Below are 21,180 nucleotides of genomic sequence, written 5' to 3'. Positions count from 1 at the left end.
AATCCCCAGAGACCTGAGATTGGACTGGTCTGGGGCAGATTGATGCAAAGGCAGAGGTCCCTGGGCTCCCTTTGTCAATGTGGAGCCCAGCCAGCAAGGGGACTTGGGTTTCCCCAGCCCAGAGTTGATGGTCATGGCCCAAGCATCACGGGGAGTGGCTGGAGGGCACCTGCTCAGAACTGCCCTATCCCCAGGTATGGGGCAGGAAGGGCTTCCCACCAAACCAAAAGCATCTTGATTTACTCATCTCTGTGACCCCAGGATCCTGCTGAATTGTGACAGCCCCCAGCTTCCAACGCTGGGGAGTGAGGGTGAGAAGGCAGCTAGACCTAGTCCAGGGATGTGAAGGGAGGGAACAAGAGACCAGGAAGGAGGGTTTTTAAAGATTTTATTTATTTATTTGAGAGAGAGAGTGTGAGCACACATGGGGGGGGAGGGGCAGAGGGAGAGGGAGAAGCAGAGTCCCCGCTGAGCAGGGAGCTGGACATGGGGCTCAATCCCAAGATCCCAAGATCATGACCTGAGCTGAAGGCAAATGTTTAACTGACTGGGCCACCCAGGCGCCCCTGGGAAGAAGGGTTTTTAATGACCAGGAATGGCCTCGGTCTCCCTCCCTGCTATTAAATTGTGTGTTTCTGGAGGGCAGGTCTATGGCTGATTCATCTCTGTCTCTACCACACCCAGGAGATTTCTTGGCAGAGAGTTGGTACTCAGCGTAGCTTATTGGAAGCCAGTACCCAGGACGACAGATGGCATCTGCTTTCTGTACCTGGGTCATCCAGGGAAGGGCCTGTCTTGCTCGTCTGGTGTCCTGACCAGGACAATCCTGGGGAGGGGCAGGGACTCTTCACCTGAGGCACTCAGAGTCGACCCCCTCCCCAAGCCCCACCCAAGTGACTATCTCTCCGGTCTTTAGCCAAAGAGAGACCTTTTGGGAGAAACCTCCAGGATCCACGTGTCTCTCTGGTGATAGAAATGGACTGAGTGTGCGATGTTAACACCTTTGTCCCTGGGAACCTGGGAGGGCTGAGGGCCACGAGAAAGAAAAATCTAGAGCAATTATCTCTTAATATTGAGAGTAAAACTGCTGCATTTGCCTGAATGGTCAGATGAGCAGTTTCTTTTTCCACCTGCCATCCCCCCAGCATGCATGTACTGCACGGCTACATATAATCTTGATTTTGCACATTTAAAGTGACACCTTTTTACATCCAGATGGCCAAGAGACACCTGAAAAGATGCTTAACATCACTCATCATCAGGGAAATGCAAATCAAAACTACAATGAGATACCATCTCACACCTGTCAGAATGACTAAAATCAACAACACAAGAAACAAGTGTTGGTGAGGATGTGGAGAAAGGGGAACCATCCTGTGGTGTTGGTGGGAATGCAACCGGGTGCAGCCACTGTGGTTCTTCCAAAAGTTAAAAATAGAATTATCCTATGATCCAGTAATCGCACTAGCGAGTATTTACCCCAAAAATACCAAAACACTAATTCGAAGGAATACATGCACCCCTATGTTTATAGCAGCATTATTGACAATAGCTGAATTTTAGAAGCTGCCCAAGTGTCCATGGAAAGATGAATGGATAAAGAAGATGTGGTATATATATATACATATATACACACACACACCATGGAATATTATTCAGCCATAAAAAAAGAATGAAATCTGCCATTTGCAGCATCATGGATGGAGCTAGAGAGTATAATGCTAAGTGAAATAGACCAGAGACAGACAGTTACCATATGATTTCACTCATATGTGGAATTTAAGAAACAAAACGAATGAGCAAAGGAAAAACGAAAAGAGAGAGAGAAACATGGGCGCCTGGGTGGCTCAGTTGGTTAAGCGTCTGCCTTCGGCTCAGGTCATGATCCCAGGGTCCTGAGATCAAGCCCTGCATCCGGCTCCCTGCTCAGCGGGAGGCCTGCTTCTCCCACTCCCCCTGCTTGTGTTCCCTCTCTCGCTGTGTCTCTCTCTGTCAAATAAATAAATAAATAAAATCTTTAACAACAACAAAAAACTTAGAGAACAAACTGATGGTGACCAGAGGGGAAGTGGGTGGGGGGATGGGTGAGATAGGTGACGGGGTTAAGGAGCGCACTTGTTGGAATTGTTGAATCGCTATATTGTACACCTGAAACTGATATAATACTGTATGTTAACTATCCTGGAATTAAATTTTAAAAATTACATTTAGAAAAAATTGAAAATAAAATGATGCCTTTTTAAAATCCTTGTTTGCCCACCAGTGTAAATGGAATCTCCCTCCGTAGATGTGGTTCGTGCCGAGCTTATCTCTACAAGGCCAAAAGCAGTACGCATTTATCACCTGCATATCTGTATAGCTTTAAGCTTCAGGCTGAGGGTACCAAGATCATGGGGTAGGGACATCCCAGAGAACAGCCATTACTCATGTCCATCCATGGGGCCTTAAATTAAGTCTGTAGAATTATGTCTAAATTCCTCAGACAGCCTCCAGGTCACGGTCCACTTCACCGGTCCACACCCCCCCTCTCATCTTGTGGTTGGCTTACCTCACACCGCGGCTGTGAGATGCAACTGGGTGAACTAGCGGGCTTTGGCTTAAGCCAGTGGTTCTCAAAGTGGGCCTTCTAGACCAGGAGCATCAACATCACCGGGGACTTGTTAGAAATGCAAACTCTCAGGCCCTACCCCACACCTGCTCAGTCAGAACCTCTGGGGTGGGGCCCAGCCATCTGTGTTTTCAGAAGGCCTCCAGGCAATTCGGCCGCGCTATAAGGCTCAGGAACCACCTGGTTATGTGGCTCCCTGAGCCTGGGCTGCCCTTCTCAGGCCTCTTCTGCCTGTTGTCCTCTCAGCACCATACTATCCCTTTCGGGAAGCCCTCCTAGTCCCCTGTGCACCTGTGAGTGTCTCTTCCCAGAAACACAGCCTCTCCCCCTCTCCCCTCCCCATCTGGTGACAAGGCTTCATTTCTGCTCCTCTTCACAGCACACAGGTTCTGCTTCGTTGTTCAGTGGAGCTGTGAGCGTTTGCTCGCTGCCTCCCAGACGGACTCCACGCTAACGCGGACACCCACGTTGCTCCGAAGGCACCTTCAGCAGTAAGGGCCTCCCTTCGCTCACCGTCCACCAACATCAGCTGAGGGCCTGCGTATGGGGCAGAGGCTGTGCCAGGCCCTGGGGATTCCCAGGTGAGAGGTGTGGTCCCATCCTCCAGGAGCACAGAATCGTATAATTTTCATGGTGTATTCCATCCACAGCACGGATATGACGCAATTTATTTATCCATTCTATTACGAGTGGACATTTGGGCTGTTTCCAGTTTGGGACTTCTGTGAATAAAAATACTACAAACATGGGTGGACATATGCAGTCACTCCTCTTGAGCATATACCAGAATGGAATTCATGGCCTATGAAATGGGTATAATCTTAGCTTTGGTTGGTACTGCTAAACATTTTTCCAAGGTGATTATACCAACTGGCACTTCTGCCAGGAGCGCATGAGGGTTTGGCAGTATTTGGTATTATCAATCTTTTGAGTCTTAGTCCTTTGGGTGAGTGTATATCTTGTAAGTTTTAATTTGCTTACTGGCTATATAGATATCCACTTTTAAGATGTTGCTGATCAAGACTTTTGCCTATTTTGGGGACGCCTGGGTGGCTCAGTTGGTTGAGTGACTGAATCTTGGTTTCGGCTCAGGTCATGATCTCATGGGTGGTGAGATCAGCTGGAGTCTGCTCGAGGTTCTCTCCCTCTGCCCCTCCCCTGCTCTTGCGGGCACTTTCTCTCCCCCTCTCTCTCTCTCTCAAATAAATACATCTTAAAAAAAGATGTTTGCCTATTTTGTCTTTTTTCTTATTGACCTGCAGGAGTTCTTTGTGCATTCTAAATAGAAGGCCCCCATCAGGGACATTACTGAAAATATCGGCCTGTGATTTGCCTTTTCACTCTTTCAGTGGTAACTTTTGATGAAGGGAAGTTCATGAAAGGTCAGTTTATCTATGTGTTCATCTATGACTAGTGGGTTTTTTTTTGGATACTATTTAAGAAATCTTTGTTTTAATATTAAGAAATCCAGTGGACACAGAAATAATGACAAAAATTACTAATACTAGAAAAAACACAAGAAATGGAGAAAGCCTGACCGTGAGTGTGGGGAAAAACACTGGCTCTGCTCATGAGGGTGTGCCTGCTTGAGTGTGACGTGCAAAGCCTGGGCTTAGTTCTGGGACGGGATGGAGGTGATAGGTGAGTCTCTGATCAGTTCAGCACACACCAGCCGGTGTCCAGTTTGGACAGGGTGCTGTGCCAGGGGCTGAGGATGGCTCTGGGCGGGGGCAGGGAGCCCCTGACTGACTGACTCAAGAGAAGGACCCCCTATTTTCATGTGTGTTCGACTGGGCTCAGCCCCCCAAACCCTGCGGGCTCCCCCTAACCCAGGCCCTGCTCCTCCTCCTCTGTGCCAGAGCCTGCAGAGACACAAGTGTTGACACTCGTCCAGCTGGCTCAAGAAGGGGAAATTCTCCCCTCCCTGAGTCACCACGGGCAGAAGGAGCTTCACATAACAAGCACGGGACGACAAATGATCACTATGCTGTATCACTTCCAAAATCCCCTGTGATGCTTTCGAATGAAGTCTGGATCCAAAAACTTTCCCCATGTTTCCCCCAGTTTGAACAGAACAATACCCAGGGAATCACAAGCTGACTTGTAAAATTGACTTCCCCAAAGAAAATAAAACAGATCTCAGACTCAGGGTTCTAATATGTAGTCTGGAGGGATCAAGCCCCTCACTTCTTCTGCTGGGGGTGGTAGTAGAAGGCTGGTGGCCCCTGTCCCCTTGCCAAGAGGACCCCAACCCGACAGATGGACACAAGCCTCCTTCTGTCTCCTCCAGCAGAAAGCCAGCTCTAGGGTTCCTGGGGCATCTTTCTCCCCATCCAGTTTAATGGAGATATACTGCACATGGCCTGGGGAGCTCAGAGACATGGCGTACAAGTCCCCAACATCATGAGCTGACGGAAGCACACCTCCTCTCTAGGGCGGGCAGTGACCACAGCTGGGTGACAGACATTCATTTCTAACATGCTCACATTACTAGCTTTGGGGAAAACCACAAGTGATCTCTAGCAGCGCCCGGGTTCCTTGTTTGAGCCTGTTCCCCACCTTTCCCCACCACCTCTTCTCATTTACCATTTCTCACAGAACTCAGAGGTCGAGGGTAGGGTCAATAAAAGGGTCATTGAAATCCACACATAGTGTGTAAAATTCTGGATGTTTGTCCATCTATTTCCTCTGATTCTGGAAGGGGTGCGTGGCTTCAGTAAGGCTTAGAACCACTGGTCCAGGCCCTCTTTAAATAGAATGCATCAATTAAAAAAAATAAATAAATAGAATGCATCAATTTGATAAAGTTAATTTGCATTGATGAGTTATGCATCTTCAGCTAACTGCATTTCTAAAATAACACCTGGGGAAGGAGAATACTTAACTGAAAATACATTTCTTTTTTTTTTTATTTTTTTTAAAGATTTTATTTATTTATTTGAGACAGAGAGAATGAGAGAGACAGAGAGCACATGAGAGGGGGGAGGGTCAGAGGGAGAAGCAGACTCCCCGCTGAGCAGGGAGCCCGATGCGGGACTCGATCCCGGGACTCCAGGATCATGACCTGAGCCGAAGGCAGTCGCTTAACCAACTGAGCCACCCAGGCACCCTGAAAATACATTTCTAATGGCAAACTTGAGGTACAGTTGAAATCTGAGTGGGGGAGGAGAAGAGCCACTGAGGCTGCTAAGACCGTGACAAGCAAGAGAAGAATCCCACCCTGACTTAGGGGCCCAGGAACCGTGCTTCCGCCCTCATACCAGATGTCAAGTGGGCAGGGCATGCCTGGAGCATACTTTCCCTCCTGCAAGGACCATGTCCCCAGAAGCCCCATGTCTGCTGCATCCTGCGTCCCCACTCTCCGCTGGTGACAAGTCACAGCTGTCCTTACAAGGAACAATCTGAAGACCCAGCTCTTGTTCCTCTGGTCTCTCACTGAACTTTCTGACTTAGCCGGGGCCCTGCCCCCACTACAGTCAGGAGGAAGTGATTCTGTAAGGTATCCCAGGGACTCCCAGGGCTGGCTCAGACATCAGACTGTTAAACAAGTGGGAGTTTTTTCAGTGTTTTCAGAAACTTGTTGTTTAAAAAAAATATAGAACCATCCAAACTGTTTACGTAACCCTCGGGAAGTCTCAACAGATAGGGCCCTCTGTTTGTAACTGTGGCCAGGACTTAAAAAATCGAGGAGAGGGGCTGTCAAAACCAGAGAGGCTGTCACGTTAAAGTTCTGTGCTTTCTTAACCCAGTTCAATATTTTGTTCTACTTTGCGAAGTCTCTTTTCATGCACTTTCGCCCTTTTCTGGCTTCCTTTTCCTTCATGGTCTGCTGCTGTGCCCCAAACACTCCTGACAGTTTCTGGGAACATTGAAACTGTCACCCCAGAGACCAGAATCTGCCCAGAACTCAGGTTTGTAGGGGTGTAAGAACGACGATGCTGGAATTCATTTAAAAAGCCTAGGAACAGTCTCTTCTCACGGATATTCCATACTTACCGGGGTCAACACAGCTCTCTTTCCCCCCTCCACACACCCGCAGGGTCTGCTGTCTCTGGGTCGTCCTCCTTGGAGGTGGGCATCAGACTACTCGGGTCAACTCTCAGGGGTTCAGCTCGGATCCATGCCAGCTGAATCCATACGGTCCCCAAACCACATATTCTGATTATGAAGGGGATGCAAAGCTCCTGGGGGGACAATCACAGTATGAAGATTTCTAGAATCACCCTGATGTCTCCATTACTCAGTGCCCACCATCCAACTAGAATCTGCCTCTCGTAGGGAAGCATCCTTTTTTTTTTTTTTTTCTTAATTAGAAAGACTAATCTTCTTTGGATTAAAGAAGTGGTTTGGATCATGGACTTTACTGGTAAAAAAAAAAGAATTTGATGAGAACTCTGCCTCCACCAAATGTATAATTTGATACCATTTGAGGAGAGAGGGTGGGTCCAACAACCCCTGAAGATAAGCCTGTGAACCCAGAGATAAGAACCTTGGGCTTACAGCGGGCTTCCTAACACTATAAAGCTCTAAGAATTCCTAACCACTGCCAAATCAGCGCCAACAGCCAAGGCCTCAGCCTAGGATCTCCTCACTGGTACTTGCACTGAGTGCGGTACTGGAGAAGGCAGAGGCACATGGCCCTCACTTTGATAAGAAAACCCTAGGTGTCCCTTGAGGGGAGAATGGAGGGTCTGGCCACCCCAGCCCCAGCCTCCTGCAGCTGAGGGACAGCGGCCAAAGGACATCTAAAGGGCGGTAGAGAGTCTGGGCCAGGATTTCTTCCTCTGTTCTCTCCACCCACCCTCATCCTCACCAAGCTCTGATGTTGGCCCAACTATGCCCGCTCCAGAGACCCTCAGCCATTTCCCACAAGTCCCCTCCCAGAGGAGTTGTTTAAATGGTGGATGTGGGAAAGAAGAAGAGGAAAAAATCTTTCCATCCCTCCCAGCTCCCTCCACTCCACAAACACCCAATCAAAAAATGATTATTCATCTGACCTGGAGATTTCATCCCAGGTCTTATAATGGTTCTTCTTACACTGATAAGGAGAATGAGTGATGAAGAAATGCAAAATCCCAACTCCTAAAAATGTGGTTGAAAGAGGGAAGCCCCCCAAAAGTTCCCATCTGTTGACCAGAGGCAATAAAATGATGACTTAAAAAATTTGGGGTCTTTCCAAATCATGGAGGAAGATGTGCTCTAGTTTTGAAACTCTGATTTGGTACCAAGCTAGGTGATGCCCAACGACAGTAAACACCCCACCTTCTCACCAAGACCCTCTGCCCACCTTGCCCTGCCCATATGAGGCCAGTAAATTCAACATTTATGGACGACTGACTGTGTGCTTCCAACCCTTCCAGGAGGTGGAGGTCCACAGCCTTGAGGTGCCGTGAGAGGGGCAGGCAAATACCTCAGTCAACATTTGCTGTGCTATGTTTTGAGGTTTGAGGGGACAAGATTCTGAGAAAAGAGTAGCTAAGAATACTCCAAGTCTGGTACATATTAACCTACAAATAGCACCACAGGTGCAAGGAACAATTAATTCTGCATGGTGGGACCAGGGAAGGTGACCAGAGGGGTGACATTTAAGTTGGGCTTTGAAAACACATTAGGATTTAGACTGGAATGACTGGGGAGGAGTGGCATACCAGGCAGAAAGAACTGGGTGAGCAAAGGTCAGGTTTGGGGTGGGGGTTGGGGGGTTACAGACAGTTGGCCATGTGGGGTATGGCAGGTAGTCAGGCCGGTGGTGCCAGAGCATGGGGTGTGGGAGCAGGAAAGAAAAGGCAGGCTGTGGTTCATGACAGGCGCAGACAAATGCCACTCAGAGAAGCTGCTGCCCAGAGAGACAGCTTGCAACTTCAGGATCTGCCAAACCATTCAGGTCAAGGCCACCTTTTCTCCTGGGAAACCCCCAGCCAGTGGCAGATGATGCTAGGGCCTATTTCTACTCAGAGTGTGATTCCTCTCGTGGGCAATCTTTGTGCCGGAGCTTCCCCCTGGGCTGGCGGAGACATTCTCCACGCTGCATCCCGGTTGGAGGACCTTCCTCCCCGCGTCTCAGGACTTAGACCTCTACTGCAGTCTGCCTGCCTCCCCCTGTCCCCTTCCCTTTATCTTTCACAGGTGGCACCCCCATGAGTCTCCTGCACCCCAAATTCCATCTGGGCATGTGCCTCCCGGAGGACCCAAACTGACTGAGGAGGTCCCTGGATGAATGCTCAGCGTCTGGCCTCTGTCTTGTAGGCAGTGAGGGGCCATCGGGGCTTCTTCAACAGCGGAGGGTGGGAGCAGATCGGAATTTCACAATAGTAATCCAGCAGCAGGGTGAGGAGCCAACAAGAGGGGCGGAAGTGTGGTGGTGAAAGAGCCATTTCAATGGATACTGTGTTTATTGGTACAAGGTTTTGGCGGCCTGTGTCATTTACTATGTAGGTACCCTCTTACTCAACAGTCTCAATTTTAGAAATCCGATAGGAACAGTGGCACAAATGCGTAAAAGTATAAGGATGAGGATGTTTATAGCGGCCTCACATACAGTTAGTTACACGACATTGGAAAACTCCAAGTTCATCACAGGAGAGGAGAGGAAATAATGGTGCGTCCATGTAGTGAAATAATCCCATGGAGCCTTTGGAATGTAGGCAGTAGGTCTCTCTGTCCTATCTGAGAAAGAGGTACACAGTATATTGCTATTTTTAAAAAGCCAGCTGCTGAACAAGTAAGTATACAGCATGATGGAATTTTCATGAACAAGACTGCGCACATATGTATCTTTTACATTTGTTTGTATAAATAAGCCTGGAAAGAGAGAGATACTTCCAACTGTTGATGGAAGTTACTTCTTGAGGTGGTAGGAATTTCACTTTTTACTCGATGCATTATTTTTAACTGGAGTAGAGTCGACAAAGAGTATTACATTAGTTTCAGGGATACAACACAGTAATTCAATAACTCTGTGTTGTGCTAGGCTCACCACAAGTGTAGCTACCATCTGTCATCATACAAGGCTATGTTTTGTGTTTTTATAAAGCAGCAGTAATAGAGAGTTTCTGGCTTTTATTTTTATTTTGTTTGGGGGCTTTTCCATATTTTCTGATTTTCTAGATGATGCACATGTTTCATTTCTCTTATCAGAAAAAAAATTTTAATTTAAAAAGCTCCACATCTACTTAGAAAAAGATATAAAAATTCTTCATATGGCCTTTCCAGAGAAAAAAATAATTTTAAAAAGTGGGATAGTTAGGAAATCTACCAATGGCCTGGTCTCGGTAAACAAGAATTTGAGATGAGCTGGAATAGAGCTGAACATAGGATGGTGAAGACCGAAGTCCCAGAAGCAGCCCAGAGTGGGAGAAAGCACAGGAGGGAGTGTGTGTGCTGAGTGTGTTGGCCTTCAGGAGGCTCAGGCCAGGACAGATGGTGGACACGAGAGGTAACACTGGTTCCTGTCCTATAGCTCAGGAGAGTACTTGGGGCTAGAAACTCACGACCTACAAGAGATTCAAAACTGACCAAAAGCACTCACCAATGGATGAAATGTTAAGTATAAACAGTGAATCATTGAAAAAAAAATTCTAGAAAAACATGGGTGGATATTTATCTGATCTGAATGGAGAAAGACTTCAAATATGAGAGCAATAGCATTTTAAAACTCTAGAGATTTTAGCATTAAAAAAACTATGCTTTAAAAACAAAACTCATACACAAAATCAAAAGGCAAGCAAAAATGGGGAGAATAATCACTACATTTACAGAGAAAATATCCTTCCTATGTAAAGAATACAGATCAGTAATGAAAAAAACATGCTCCAGAAGAAAAACAGAGCATTTTGTGTTAGTTAGAATTTAGTTCAGTTATATATAACAGACAACACTGGCTTAAACAAGATGGAAGTGTATTTCTCTCTCACATTAACAAAAAAAGAAAGAAAGAAAGAAAAGAAAAGAAATCCAGAGGTGTCAGTCCAGGGCTGGTATGGTGGCTCCAGGAGTCATTAGGGACATACGCTTCTTCTAGCTCATTCTGCCCCATCCCTAGGGCACAGTTCTCACAGTCCACGTTGGTTGCTTGAGTTCTAGTCATTGTGCCCTCATTTAAGAAAGTGGGCTGGAGAAAGGGAGAATGAATAGAAGGGTACCCCTCTCCTTTTCAGGCGACTTCTTGGAAGTCCCAGAAGATATTTTCACTTACATCTCACTGGCCAGAACTCAGTAACATGGCCATACCTGGCCGCAAGGAAGCCCGGGACACATCATCTTTTAGTTGGCTGGCAAAGGGCTCAGCTAAAAACTCGGTTTGTTACTACGAAAGAAGGGGAGAATGCATATTGGAAAGCAACTAGCAAGTTCTAGCATACATGTGAACAGAATTACCAAAATAAATACAAATGTAAAAGATTTTTAAAGGGTCGACCTTACTAATAATCAAATAAACGTAAAGCAGCCCTCTTATGGTTTCGTCCAGCTATGATCTTGAAGGACTGGCTAGACAAGCCATCGACGGGGACAGCCAGGATGTGATGTCCTCATAACCCCCATATAGCTGCCCGTGGACAGAGACCCAGGGTAAAGGCCCTGCCACCTACTGAATGGCTCCTGGCCCTTCTCCCCAGAGTCTCCTTCCAACCCGAGTGATGTCAGACTCTGTAAATGCTAAGAAGTGGAGAAAATTCTTCACCCAGGGATTCTCTAACTAAACTATGGCTACAATTAAATTTTAGGTGTTTTTGAAAGTTCCTTAAAAAGTAATATCCTCATGCAAACTGAATCAGCAGTTTCAGAACTAAAAAGAACCTCTGCCCTATCCTAGGGGTGTTACAAACTAAGCATGAAAACTGACCACTAAAATTAAAACCAGTGTCAGGGAGAATTAGGCAACCCCAAGTTCACTCTTTTGGCAAATTCGGAACTTTACTTCCGGCTCCAGAGCCTCGTAAATGTCAATGCCGCCATCCCTCAGAACACACAGAAGACGAGGCCAGGGTGGAGTCTGAAGCCTTCTTAAGTTCTTAGGCCTATTTTTAATCGTTACTAGGCCTTTCTCGATTGCAGATGGTCACCAGGTCCTTCTCATTATTTACTAGAAAGCCTGCCTTTAGCACCCACTTCGAATGTCTGTTCTTTTTAAATGGTTGTGGATCAGGAAAAAAAATAAAAGAGCAAAGAGATATTTAGTGGAGTCTGGGGAGACGGTCTCCAGTGCCTGGGAAGCAATGGGGATGTAATGACTAAACAGACACATGCTTAGTCACATCAGGAATATAGTTTCAGGAACACCTGGATTTGAGTCTTAGTTCTACCCTTTACCCTGTATGCCCTTGGACAAATTATTAAACTTCTCTGAGCCTCACGTTCCTTGTCTTACAATGGGGTGAATACAGCGCTTACCTCATAAAGCCTATCCTACTGTCAGGATCCTATAGGAAACAGAGGGCCTACTCACACTGGAAGGGTTTAAGGAAACCAACAAGGGGTAGAGGGGCATTTTAGTGTTAGCAACAGTGGGGAGCTGTTACTACCTCCAGCCTAAGGGGGTGAAGGGAGGGAAGCGGTAACGGAGCCCAGAGGAGGCAGCCATCAGGATGCGTGCCAGGCAGGAGCTGTGGGCTCCCGTGGAGGATGCAGCTGGACTGTAATGGCCTGATGTGGACCCAGGGGAATAAATTCTTGACCTAATTTTCCTGTATCCACTGATTTTCTGCCGGTGGTCCCCATCAGTCAAAGCCCAAAGCCAGAGACAAGGTACACGGTGATGCACTGCAGACAGGGCAGCTTCCCAGGGCACAGAGCAGGGGGAGAGAGAGGAGAGCAGATCTGATGGGGCAAATGGAAGAGGTTTGGGGAACATTAAATGAAACAGAGAATGTGATGAGCTTAGCACAGTGCTTGAACATAGTAAGTCCACAAATCCTCAATAAATACTGATTAATTTTGGACTTTGGTCTCTCTCGCCCTCTCATTCTCTTTCTGGCTACCTTTTTTTACTTACTGTTTACTTCCTGGTTTTCAACAGGTTGAGATGAGTTCCCAAGAATCAAGTGTGGTTATCTATGTTGGAGGGTTTTGAGGGAGTAATGAGTGTGTAAAAAAGATTCCCAGGGGCTCTGGGGGCTAGAAATGAGAGAAGGAAACAAAAGCAGGGGAGAAAGGGGGAAAGGAGGAGAGAAAGCCCAATGTTCCCTATCAGGCTAGAATAAACACAGCATTATCTACTTTATGATCATATTTGCATTTATTGGGATACGATAACAGTCTTTGCAATTTTACAGTCTAGCGAGACTCGCCAGAAAGCCTAATAAGACTCGCAAAGGCCTTCCTGCCCTCAGCTCAAAACTTCATTCCTACTTTTAGATGAACAGATTTTCTCCCAGTGCTCCCTTCCCTCCAAAGGCCCCAGCAGTCCAATGTGCTCACCTGGATGTGCACATACTTGCCTGCTCCCATCTGGGTGGCTCTTCAGGTGACTCCTCTGTTCTGATTTGGTGAATGGCTACAGAGGGAGCTGGTCCTCCCATGGGATGGCTTCTGGAGGGAAGGGAGGCCCGGAGAGTGGTCTGAGCTCGTGAACCTCAGCCGCCCTTTCCTCAAGCCTTTGCCCGCTGCCGCTCACTTGGTGCCCTCGGAACCTGTCTTCACTTCACAAGCTGCTTTCAAAGGTGTGGTAGAGGCTCTGGGGCATTCTCCTCACAGCTGCTTACCCTCCCTTCTGGGCCTTCAAACAGGTTACTCCCTCTGCCTGGAGCGGACGAGCTCTCTCTGCCTGGCTAACCTCAGATCCCAGGACCCCTCGGGGAGGGGTCACCTCCTCCAGGGAGCCTCACATGTGCTGTCTTCCTCCCTCCAGGTCCACAGGGATTGGGAAGCCCCTTCGAAAAGGTCACCCCCTCTGCCTGGAGCAGACGAGCTCTCTCTGCCTGGCTATCCTCATCCCCCAGGACCCCTCGGGGAGGGGTCACCTCCTCCAGGGAGCCTCACATGCGGTGTCTTCTTCCCTCCAGGTCCACAGGGATTGGGAAGCCCCTTCGAAAAGGTCACCCCCTCTGCCTGGAGCAGACGAGCTCTCTCTGCCTGGCTATCCTCATCCCCCAGGACCCCTCAGGGAGGGGTCACCTCCTCCAGGGAGCCTCACATGCGGTGTCTTCTTCCCTCCAGGCCCACAGGGATTGGGAAGCCCCTCCTTGGTTCCCTCACCCACAGCTCCTCCCCACTCTCTTGGGACGCTGACATGTCCATCTTGCTCTCACCACGTCTAGGAGATCGCCTGGCACGCAGGGACACTGCCCGATGCGTAGGGCAAGAATTCAGAAAATAAGAAATGTTACAAGTCCCAAAGCATCGAGTCAACTCGGCTATGTATTCTAGAACATCCTTGTCTCCTGCTGTCACCCTGGCTCTCCTGCCCCAACAGCAATCAGGACAGGTAACCTTATGACTGCTCACCTCCTCTGTCCTCTCTCTCTTCTTTTTCAGGTATTCTCTAAAATGCCACGACCACCCTATCTGAAGTAGCCACTTGGTCACTTGATTACACATTAGTGCATTTTAATTTGCTACACACCACTTATTGCCACTGTGAACATTTTATTTATGTGTTTAATTATTTCCAGTCTTCACCCACTAGACTGTCAGCTCCATTTGAGCGGGGATGGCTGTTCATGGTTTTATGCCCAGCATCTAGCACAGTGGATCCCACACAGCCAAGTGTTCATTAAATGTTTGTTAAATGAATGCGAGCTACAGTTACTGTATTCTGATTTAATTTGCTGTACGCCCTCTATCCCTGCTGTTGGATTAGACGCTCCAGAGAAACTCAGGGGCCTCCCTCGTGGCACTGGAAGGTGGGAGGGGGACCTCAGGTCCCTTCCTAGGCCCACGCGGGATATGCTGTCTGCCTCCAGCTTCCTCATGGCCAGATGCTGAGGAATCTCAGCCCAGCGTCGGCAGCTCCCACGTGCTGGAAACGCTCCCCCAGGGGCCCACTACGCAGACGGACAGAGGACTGCGTCCACGGCTCCGCAGCTGGCCCGGCACCCGGCAGGAAGCAGGCACCGCGGCTGCTGACAGACGTCTTCCTTCCCCCCTAGAGGCGCGGGAGAATGCACAGAGCTGCCCGGCTGGGTGCAGAAACCGGCCCCGCGGCGCACGCTTGGGCTCTGCTCTCTCGGGCTCTGCGGTGGAGCAGGGCGAGCCAGGAGAAGCTGTAGCCTTGCCCCTGCCCCTCCCATTCCTGCAGGAACAGCTCTGCCAGCTCAGCGGAGGGCCAGGCCGGAGTCTCTCACCTGCCCCCGGCCCTTCCTTGAAGCGCTCGGGTTTACTGGAAATCATAAACTGTTAGAGACAGCCTTTATCACACCCTCAACAGTGCACTCTTAATATCTAACGCCAGAGGCTGAACAACCAGGGACGCTGGCCTCCTGGTTACTCCCAGTGACTGATACTTGCACCTGGTAATTGAGGTCAGATTTGCTTCTCTTAAGTCACATGATTTGCCTCAAGGCAGGAAGGTGTCTGAGCCATTTGTTGCAAAGGGACCTGGAGGTGATTACAGAAGCTGCAAAGGCTGTGCTTCTCAGGGAGCCAGACCTGCGAGTATGGAGCTAGACTGGAAGCTGGGAAACGACCCACTTAGGGCCTAAACCCCAACGTTTCACTGAGAGCAAACTTTGGACACCTTCTTCCCTCGAAGGCACCTGCTGAATGAGCCACTTTGAATCTTCTCTGGAAGTGGGTGGGGCATTAATTAATTAATTAACTAAAAACCTAATTAGGCATGTTGAAGAGGCCACCTGGAACATTCTGGTCACTTCAGGGTCTCCAAATCACAGTACAGGCCCCACCCTACCCAGACACCTAATCTTGCTCCAGGCTTTTCTTGACCTCAGGTATTTATCTCCTGGTTGTCATGGAAGCTGCTCAGATAAACAGCAACTCAGCCAACCTGGCCCCTCGGTCAGCTGCGGATCCTTCTGAGAGCAGTGGAGCTCCCTGGTGGCCACCGGCGGCCCTGCCCGCTGGGCTGGCGGCAGCTCCAGACCAACTCACACCTCTGAGGCTCTTTCACACGGTTTCCTGAGGCGCACAGTGGGTGCTCAATAAATGCTCATTGTATGAAGGCACCTCCAGGGGCTATGTTTGTTCTCAGGCCTCAAGGTCCCTCAACAGCCGCTCAGTGGCCGCTGTGGTTGGAGCAGATCCACCCTTACCCAACACCCCAGTCACCCCAGGGACTGCAGGCCAGGCCAGCTATAGCCACTCAGCTCCTCCAGCGATCCAGGTGGCCCCCGGGCCACTTCTCTGCACCCAGAGCCGAGCAGACACAGACCCGTGAGGAAGGAGTCTGCCGCGGCCTGGCAGCCGAGCTGGGGGGCAGGCGGGGAGGCTGTCTGGCTACATTGGCCCTGGATGCCACATCCCACAGTCACAGTGGCAGAAGGCCCACCGTCCACATGCACTGGAACGTCAACTTTGCTGTCTGCCTGTCCACCCCACGCGCTGGGCACACTGCCCAAGTGAGGCCCTACCGACTCTTGAGGATGGACGGATGGCCTGAAAGGGACACTGCCAAGGGAATGAGGAAGAAGCCACTGTCCCTAAAGACCCCGAAACGGCTACCAAAGGAGGATTTGCGGCGTCCCCAGAGAAGTTTCTAAGGTAGGGCAGATGTCCAGAGAGGGGCTGGGGAACAGGCCAGAGCACCTGAGCTCCCCTGTTTAGGGAGGTGAGGCGGGGTCCCTGTGTGGACTCTGGGATCGGCCTGTGAAGCTGGGGTCTGCTGCCTGAAAACAGCGCAGCCTTGCCCGTCATTTAACCTCTGTTTCTTCATTTGCTTGTTACATGAGTTAAAGAAGATCATATCAGTAAAACTTTATTAGAGTAAACCCTCAATACGTTTTAACTATATAACTACTTTTTTCCTTTCAAAAACTCCAAACTAAACAGAAAAGAAACGGCGAACGATGACATGGCATTACACATCAGCAGAAAGTGAATGACCCGCAGGATAACAGAAACGGCTGCAAATAACCATCGAGCACAGAGAGGTTTGAGCACCTCGGCTCGCTTGAGGCGCCCAAGACATGGCAGAGGCGCCGGCTCCAGGAGGCTGAGCCACACGTGGAAGCTGTTTCCACCCGCATACCAGTGGGGCCCAGTGATGGGTTTAGTAATAATGACAAGAATGAGAGCCCCCACAGGCCAAGCATGTGCATAGGTTACTTTATTTATTTCATACTGCATGTGTGTGAGGTAGGTATTCTCATTCCCATTTTACAAATGTAGAAACTGAGAGCCGAAGAGGTTGCATGACTTTCCAAGCATGCCCCACCCGCCCACCCACCCCCACACACAGAGAAGCAGAGCTGGGATTCAAATCCATGCCTGCCTGCCTGTGGACTTCTCCACTGTGCTAGACCACCTGGAACGAAATTCGGAGGGCTATCCATTTCCTGGGAAAACCCATCTGGGCAGTCCTTAACTCTCCTTCACCAGGAGCAGGGGCCACCACTGTGTACCTAAGACCACTGGGAACAGTCCTCTGGTGACAGGGGGACCGGGGCAGCTGCAAAGGGCATCTGCCACCCCTGCCCCATACGGCAAAAGTCAGGTTTCTTTTTCCAAAGGGTTTTAAAGAGACTCCACCCTTACCCAGTTCCTAGGCCTAAGCCTAAGTAAGAGTCCTCCCACAGTAGTAAGGGCCCAGCTCTGCTCAGGGAGAGAGAATTCTAGAGTACCAACCTGCTACCTGCATGCCCGTCCCAGTGCCCACTCCAGACCAGGCTGGGTCTCTGTGAAGCCTCAGGGGGATCCCGTAGGATCTGGCCACACCAGGCAAGGGAGAAACAGGGGAGCACTGGAAGCCCACTGCCTTCAAGGCCCCTTCGCTTCTCAGAAAACAGAGGGAGGCTCCCTGTCCGCTAGTCCCACAGGTGTCCCTCCCTGAGGGGCTCCTAATACCCAGGATCAAGAGTGCTGTGTGCTGAGGAAGCCCTGTCCTGCAATCCCCTACAAAAGCCAGAACCAGCTACCAGACGATTAGGCTCAGACAGAACTGTCCATGTGTACTAACATTTTCTCCTGAGACCAAACGAATCCCAGGGAGAGAGAGAGCACTAGCCAGGGACACCATGAGCCCTGGCGCCTATTTCCAGTTTTGCCTCTAACTCTCCACATGACCTTAAGCAAGTCACTTAACTTCCCTGGTCTAAGGCTTTCCTTCCTGTTAAATGGGAATAATTACATATAATCATCATTGTAACCACCATTCACTGAGGTTTTACTCTGAGCTGGGCCCTGTGCTAGAAACATTGTCACATTTATCCTCAGAGTGCCCTTAGAGGTAAGTACAGTTTTCATACCCACTTTCAGACAAGGAAACTGTGGAGGAACAGGGAAATTAGGGAACATGCCTGCAGTCCATGGTTAGTAAAGGCCTGCAGTCCTGGGTCTCAGTACCATGTCCACCGTGACATACAGAGTTACTTTATAAAGATCAAGGACAGAAGTAAAAGTGTTTTGAAAACAAATAAAAAGGCGCGGGGTAGGACGGGGGTTGCATAATACAAATATAAATCACAAACGCCTGGACATGATTTAAGGGATATTCCTAATCCCTTTAAGAATGTTCTGTGGAGGGTCGCCTGGGTGGCTCAGTCATTAAGCATCTGCCTTCTGCTCAGGTCATGATCCCAGGGTCCTGGGATCGAGCCCCACATCGGGCTTCCTGCTCCGCGGGAAGCCTGCTTCTCCCTCTCCCGCTCCCCCTGCTTGTGTTCCCTCTCTCACTGTCTCTCTATCTGTCAGATAAATAAACAAAATCTTTAAAAAAAAAAAAAAGAATGTTCTGTGGAATCTGTCCATAGAATCAGAGACCGCCAAGAAGGGAGAGACCCTCAACAAGTCGTTTTCTTTCCTTCCTCCCTCCCTTTGGGCCGGAATGCTATGCCTAGCCGAAGTCTACAAGTGAGACCAGAAGGGTCAAGCAAGGGGGCTCCACGGCCTTGGGTTGTCCTGTTCATTGCCACGAGCTCAGCCGGTGCATTTCAGGTGCTTAACTATTTGCCGAATACTCTCTGGAGGCGCGAGCGAAGGAACGGCTGGGAAACTTCGGTACAAACCGAGAGCACTGGAGCATCAGGGCCTTGAGAAAGGCAACGTGCAATGCGGCTGCAGCTGTGCCCTCAGCCTGCCCGGACCGCCTCAGCCCTGCAGCTCCCACTGGGGAGGAGAGACTTGCCCCGGGACCTACAGCTCCCAAACACGCCCCGCAGGTCTCTGCAGCTCTGGGAACTGCCTGGACTGTTGCTGCGCCCAGGGGGGAGGCCTGGCAGGGTGCCTGCCCCCCTGCTTTCCCAGGGCTTCGGAGAGGCTGGGAAGTGACTTACTCAAAGTCCCCCTTCTGCCCTGAACCGGTTCCGCCGAGGGAGGCCCGCTGACAAACAGATGCAGTCACTACAGACTCACAGGGCCACGCAGGGTGGAGCTGGCTGAAGCCCTGGTGATCCCCAGACTCAGGCCAGGGCACACCTATATGTACTCTGGGGTCGGCGGGATCCAACCTCCACTGGCCACGGGGTCTTGGAGAATTATTTGAAAAGAAAATATTTGAAAAGCACTGGTTTTCTCAGGTGTAAAATGGAAATAACAGTCTCTGCTTTAAACAGTAAGCTTGTGTTCCTGTTCAAAAGTCTTTACTTCCTATTCTTTTTTTTTTTTTTTAAAGATTTTATTTTTTAAGTCATCTCTACACCCAACGTGGGACTCAAACTCACAGCCCTGAGATGAAGAGTTGCAAGCTCTACCAACTGGGCTGGCCAGGTGCCCCTTTACTTCCTAATCTTTATGGTATTAAAGCCAAAGCACTTGGCTTGATAATCAAATCCAACCACCATACAAATCCTGTCAACCCAACCTACCTAATCATGACCCCCCTGGACTCCTCCTGATGCTCCTGTTCCCTTCATGCCTGTGTGCCTGCAACTACCACCCACCTTCTCTCTCCCATTTACTAAGGCTCTGGGGCCACCTCACAAAGCCTTCCCTGGCTTGGGCTTTCCTGGGCGCTCACAACTGGGCACTTGGTGGCATCGAGATTGCACGTAAACAGAAGTTTTGATTCTCAAATCAGAAGGGTGCCTGTTTCTTCTCTTATGATGTGTCTCCCATCAGGCATTAAATAATACATAAAAATTCCTGCTGACTCACCTAAAGTCAGAATTCAGTTAAAACGCCCCACCCCCATACTCCCTCATGTCCCAAGGGAAGGAAAATAAAGATAAAGAAGTAAGTTAAATTGGAGGCAAACTCGAATCACTCCTATTTCTGCATGCTTGGTCAGTGTGAAAAGAAAAATAAAAGGTCTCTAACTCCAACCCAGACGTAAGAAGGGGAGGGACTCCCTAAAAAAAATGCATAGAATAAATCACAAGGACTAGCCTCACTTCAAGATTTCAGGAAGGAAAACACAGTTAAACTGAAAACTGTTAAGTGGTATTAAAAACAAACACATAGACACACACAACAACAAACACACCGGAAATGTTTTTAGTACTGCATCTATCAGAGTCCCTTAAGGGCTTGATTTGTCCTTCAACATAATCTTCCTAACACCTGCTTTTACTAAAAACCAACAGCCCAACACCAGAGCTCTGTGAGTCAGAAGCAGAGTGAAACTAGACCCACAGGTACTCAGCCGTGAAGCACGTCACCCAGAGAACAAGCAAGAGCCACACCAAGTTTGACCCGTCAGTGCCCCGTGGCCATGAGGCGGATGGGTGGCCCACAACACCCCACATTCTCCTCCCCCCTTGTTCCTCTCTCTGGCCCCTGCCTCCACCTCAACCTCCCAGCTGCCAAATGTACCCGGAAAAAAGTCCTTGTGCCACCTCCCACCCAAATGAATTCCACGTTATTTCAAGTGAGACCTCAGGACCAACACATATTTCTTTCCTGTCCTTTTTTTTTTTTTTAAACAAAGAATAGCAAAACATAGAACTTAGAAAACTCAAGTGAGAAGAATTAGATCTAAATACCTTTTGGTTTTAACCTTGTCTCATATAGTTAATCTCTTTGAGTGCAAATCTACGTCTACACAAAGCAACTGTCCCTTTAAATCTCAAACAAATTCAGCGTGGTTCTATTCCTCTCTCAAATGCTTAGAAACTGGACTTGCTCATTACATCTTACAGAGTTAAAAAACACAATCACGGCCTGCACAGAAACCTGCACTCCAAAATATTCACATTGTTCACAAAAGCCCAAACTGGAAACAACCCCAAACGTCCATCAAATGATGAATGAATAAACAAAAGTTAACAATACAGTGGAATATTATTTCGCAAAGAAAAGGAACGGATGGGCGCCTGGGTGGCTCAGTCGTTAAGCGTCTGCCTTCGGCTCAGGTCCTGATCCCAGGGTCCTGGGATCGAGCCCCGCATCGGGCTCCCTGCTCAGCGGGAAGCCTGCTTCTCCCTCTCCCACTCCCCCCTGCTTGTGTTCCCTCTCTCGCTGTGTCTCTCTCTGTCAAATAAATAAAATCTTAAAAAAAAAAAAAAAAAAAGAAAAGGAATGGAGTA

General features: G+C 49.0%; 1 protein-coding gene across 13 annotated transcripts in view; it reads right to left on the bottom strand.

The window, feature by feature from the left end:
* LOC123854150 (uncharacterized) overlaps window positions 1–21,180 on the bottom strand; it is a 54,956-nt gene that overhangs the window by 16,916 nt on the left and 16,860 nt on the right. For 3 of the 13 annotated variants that reach the window (XR_010413006.1, XR_010413007.1, XR_010413003.1), the window contains exon 3: window positions 6,605–6,792. The exons of 5 other annotated variants lie outside the window; for them this stretch is intronic. Coding sequence is in view for 4 of the 8 variants with exons in the window: in XM_064595888.1 (XP_064451958.1) it covers window positions 13,025–13,135 (111 nt within the window). In the remaining 4 variants the exon portion in view is untranslated. Of the gene's footprint in view, window positions 1–6,604; window positions 6,793–13,024; window positions 13,136–21,180 lie in introns of all 13 variants that reach the window. 5 more of the 13 variants (XR_010413004.1, XM_064595888.1, XM_064595889.1 and 2 more) reach the window with 2 other exon arrangements.

The sequence above is a fragment of the Mirounga angustirostris genome, unplaced genomic scaffold, assembly GCF_029215605.1.
Source record: "Mirounga angustirostris isolate CCGP_5_RB_7025 unplaced genomic scaffold, mMirAng1.0.hap1 SCAF_7, whole genome shotgun sequence".
In the NCBI taxonomy this organism is placed as follows: Eukaryota; Metazoa; Chordata; class Mammalia; order Carnivora; family Phocidae; genus Mirounga; species Mirounga angustirostris.
Note: the sequence above shows the minus strand (reverse complement) of the source record. Positions and strands in the feature narration are given on the sequence as shown.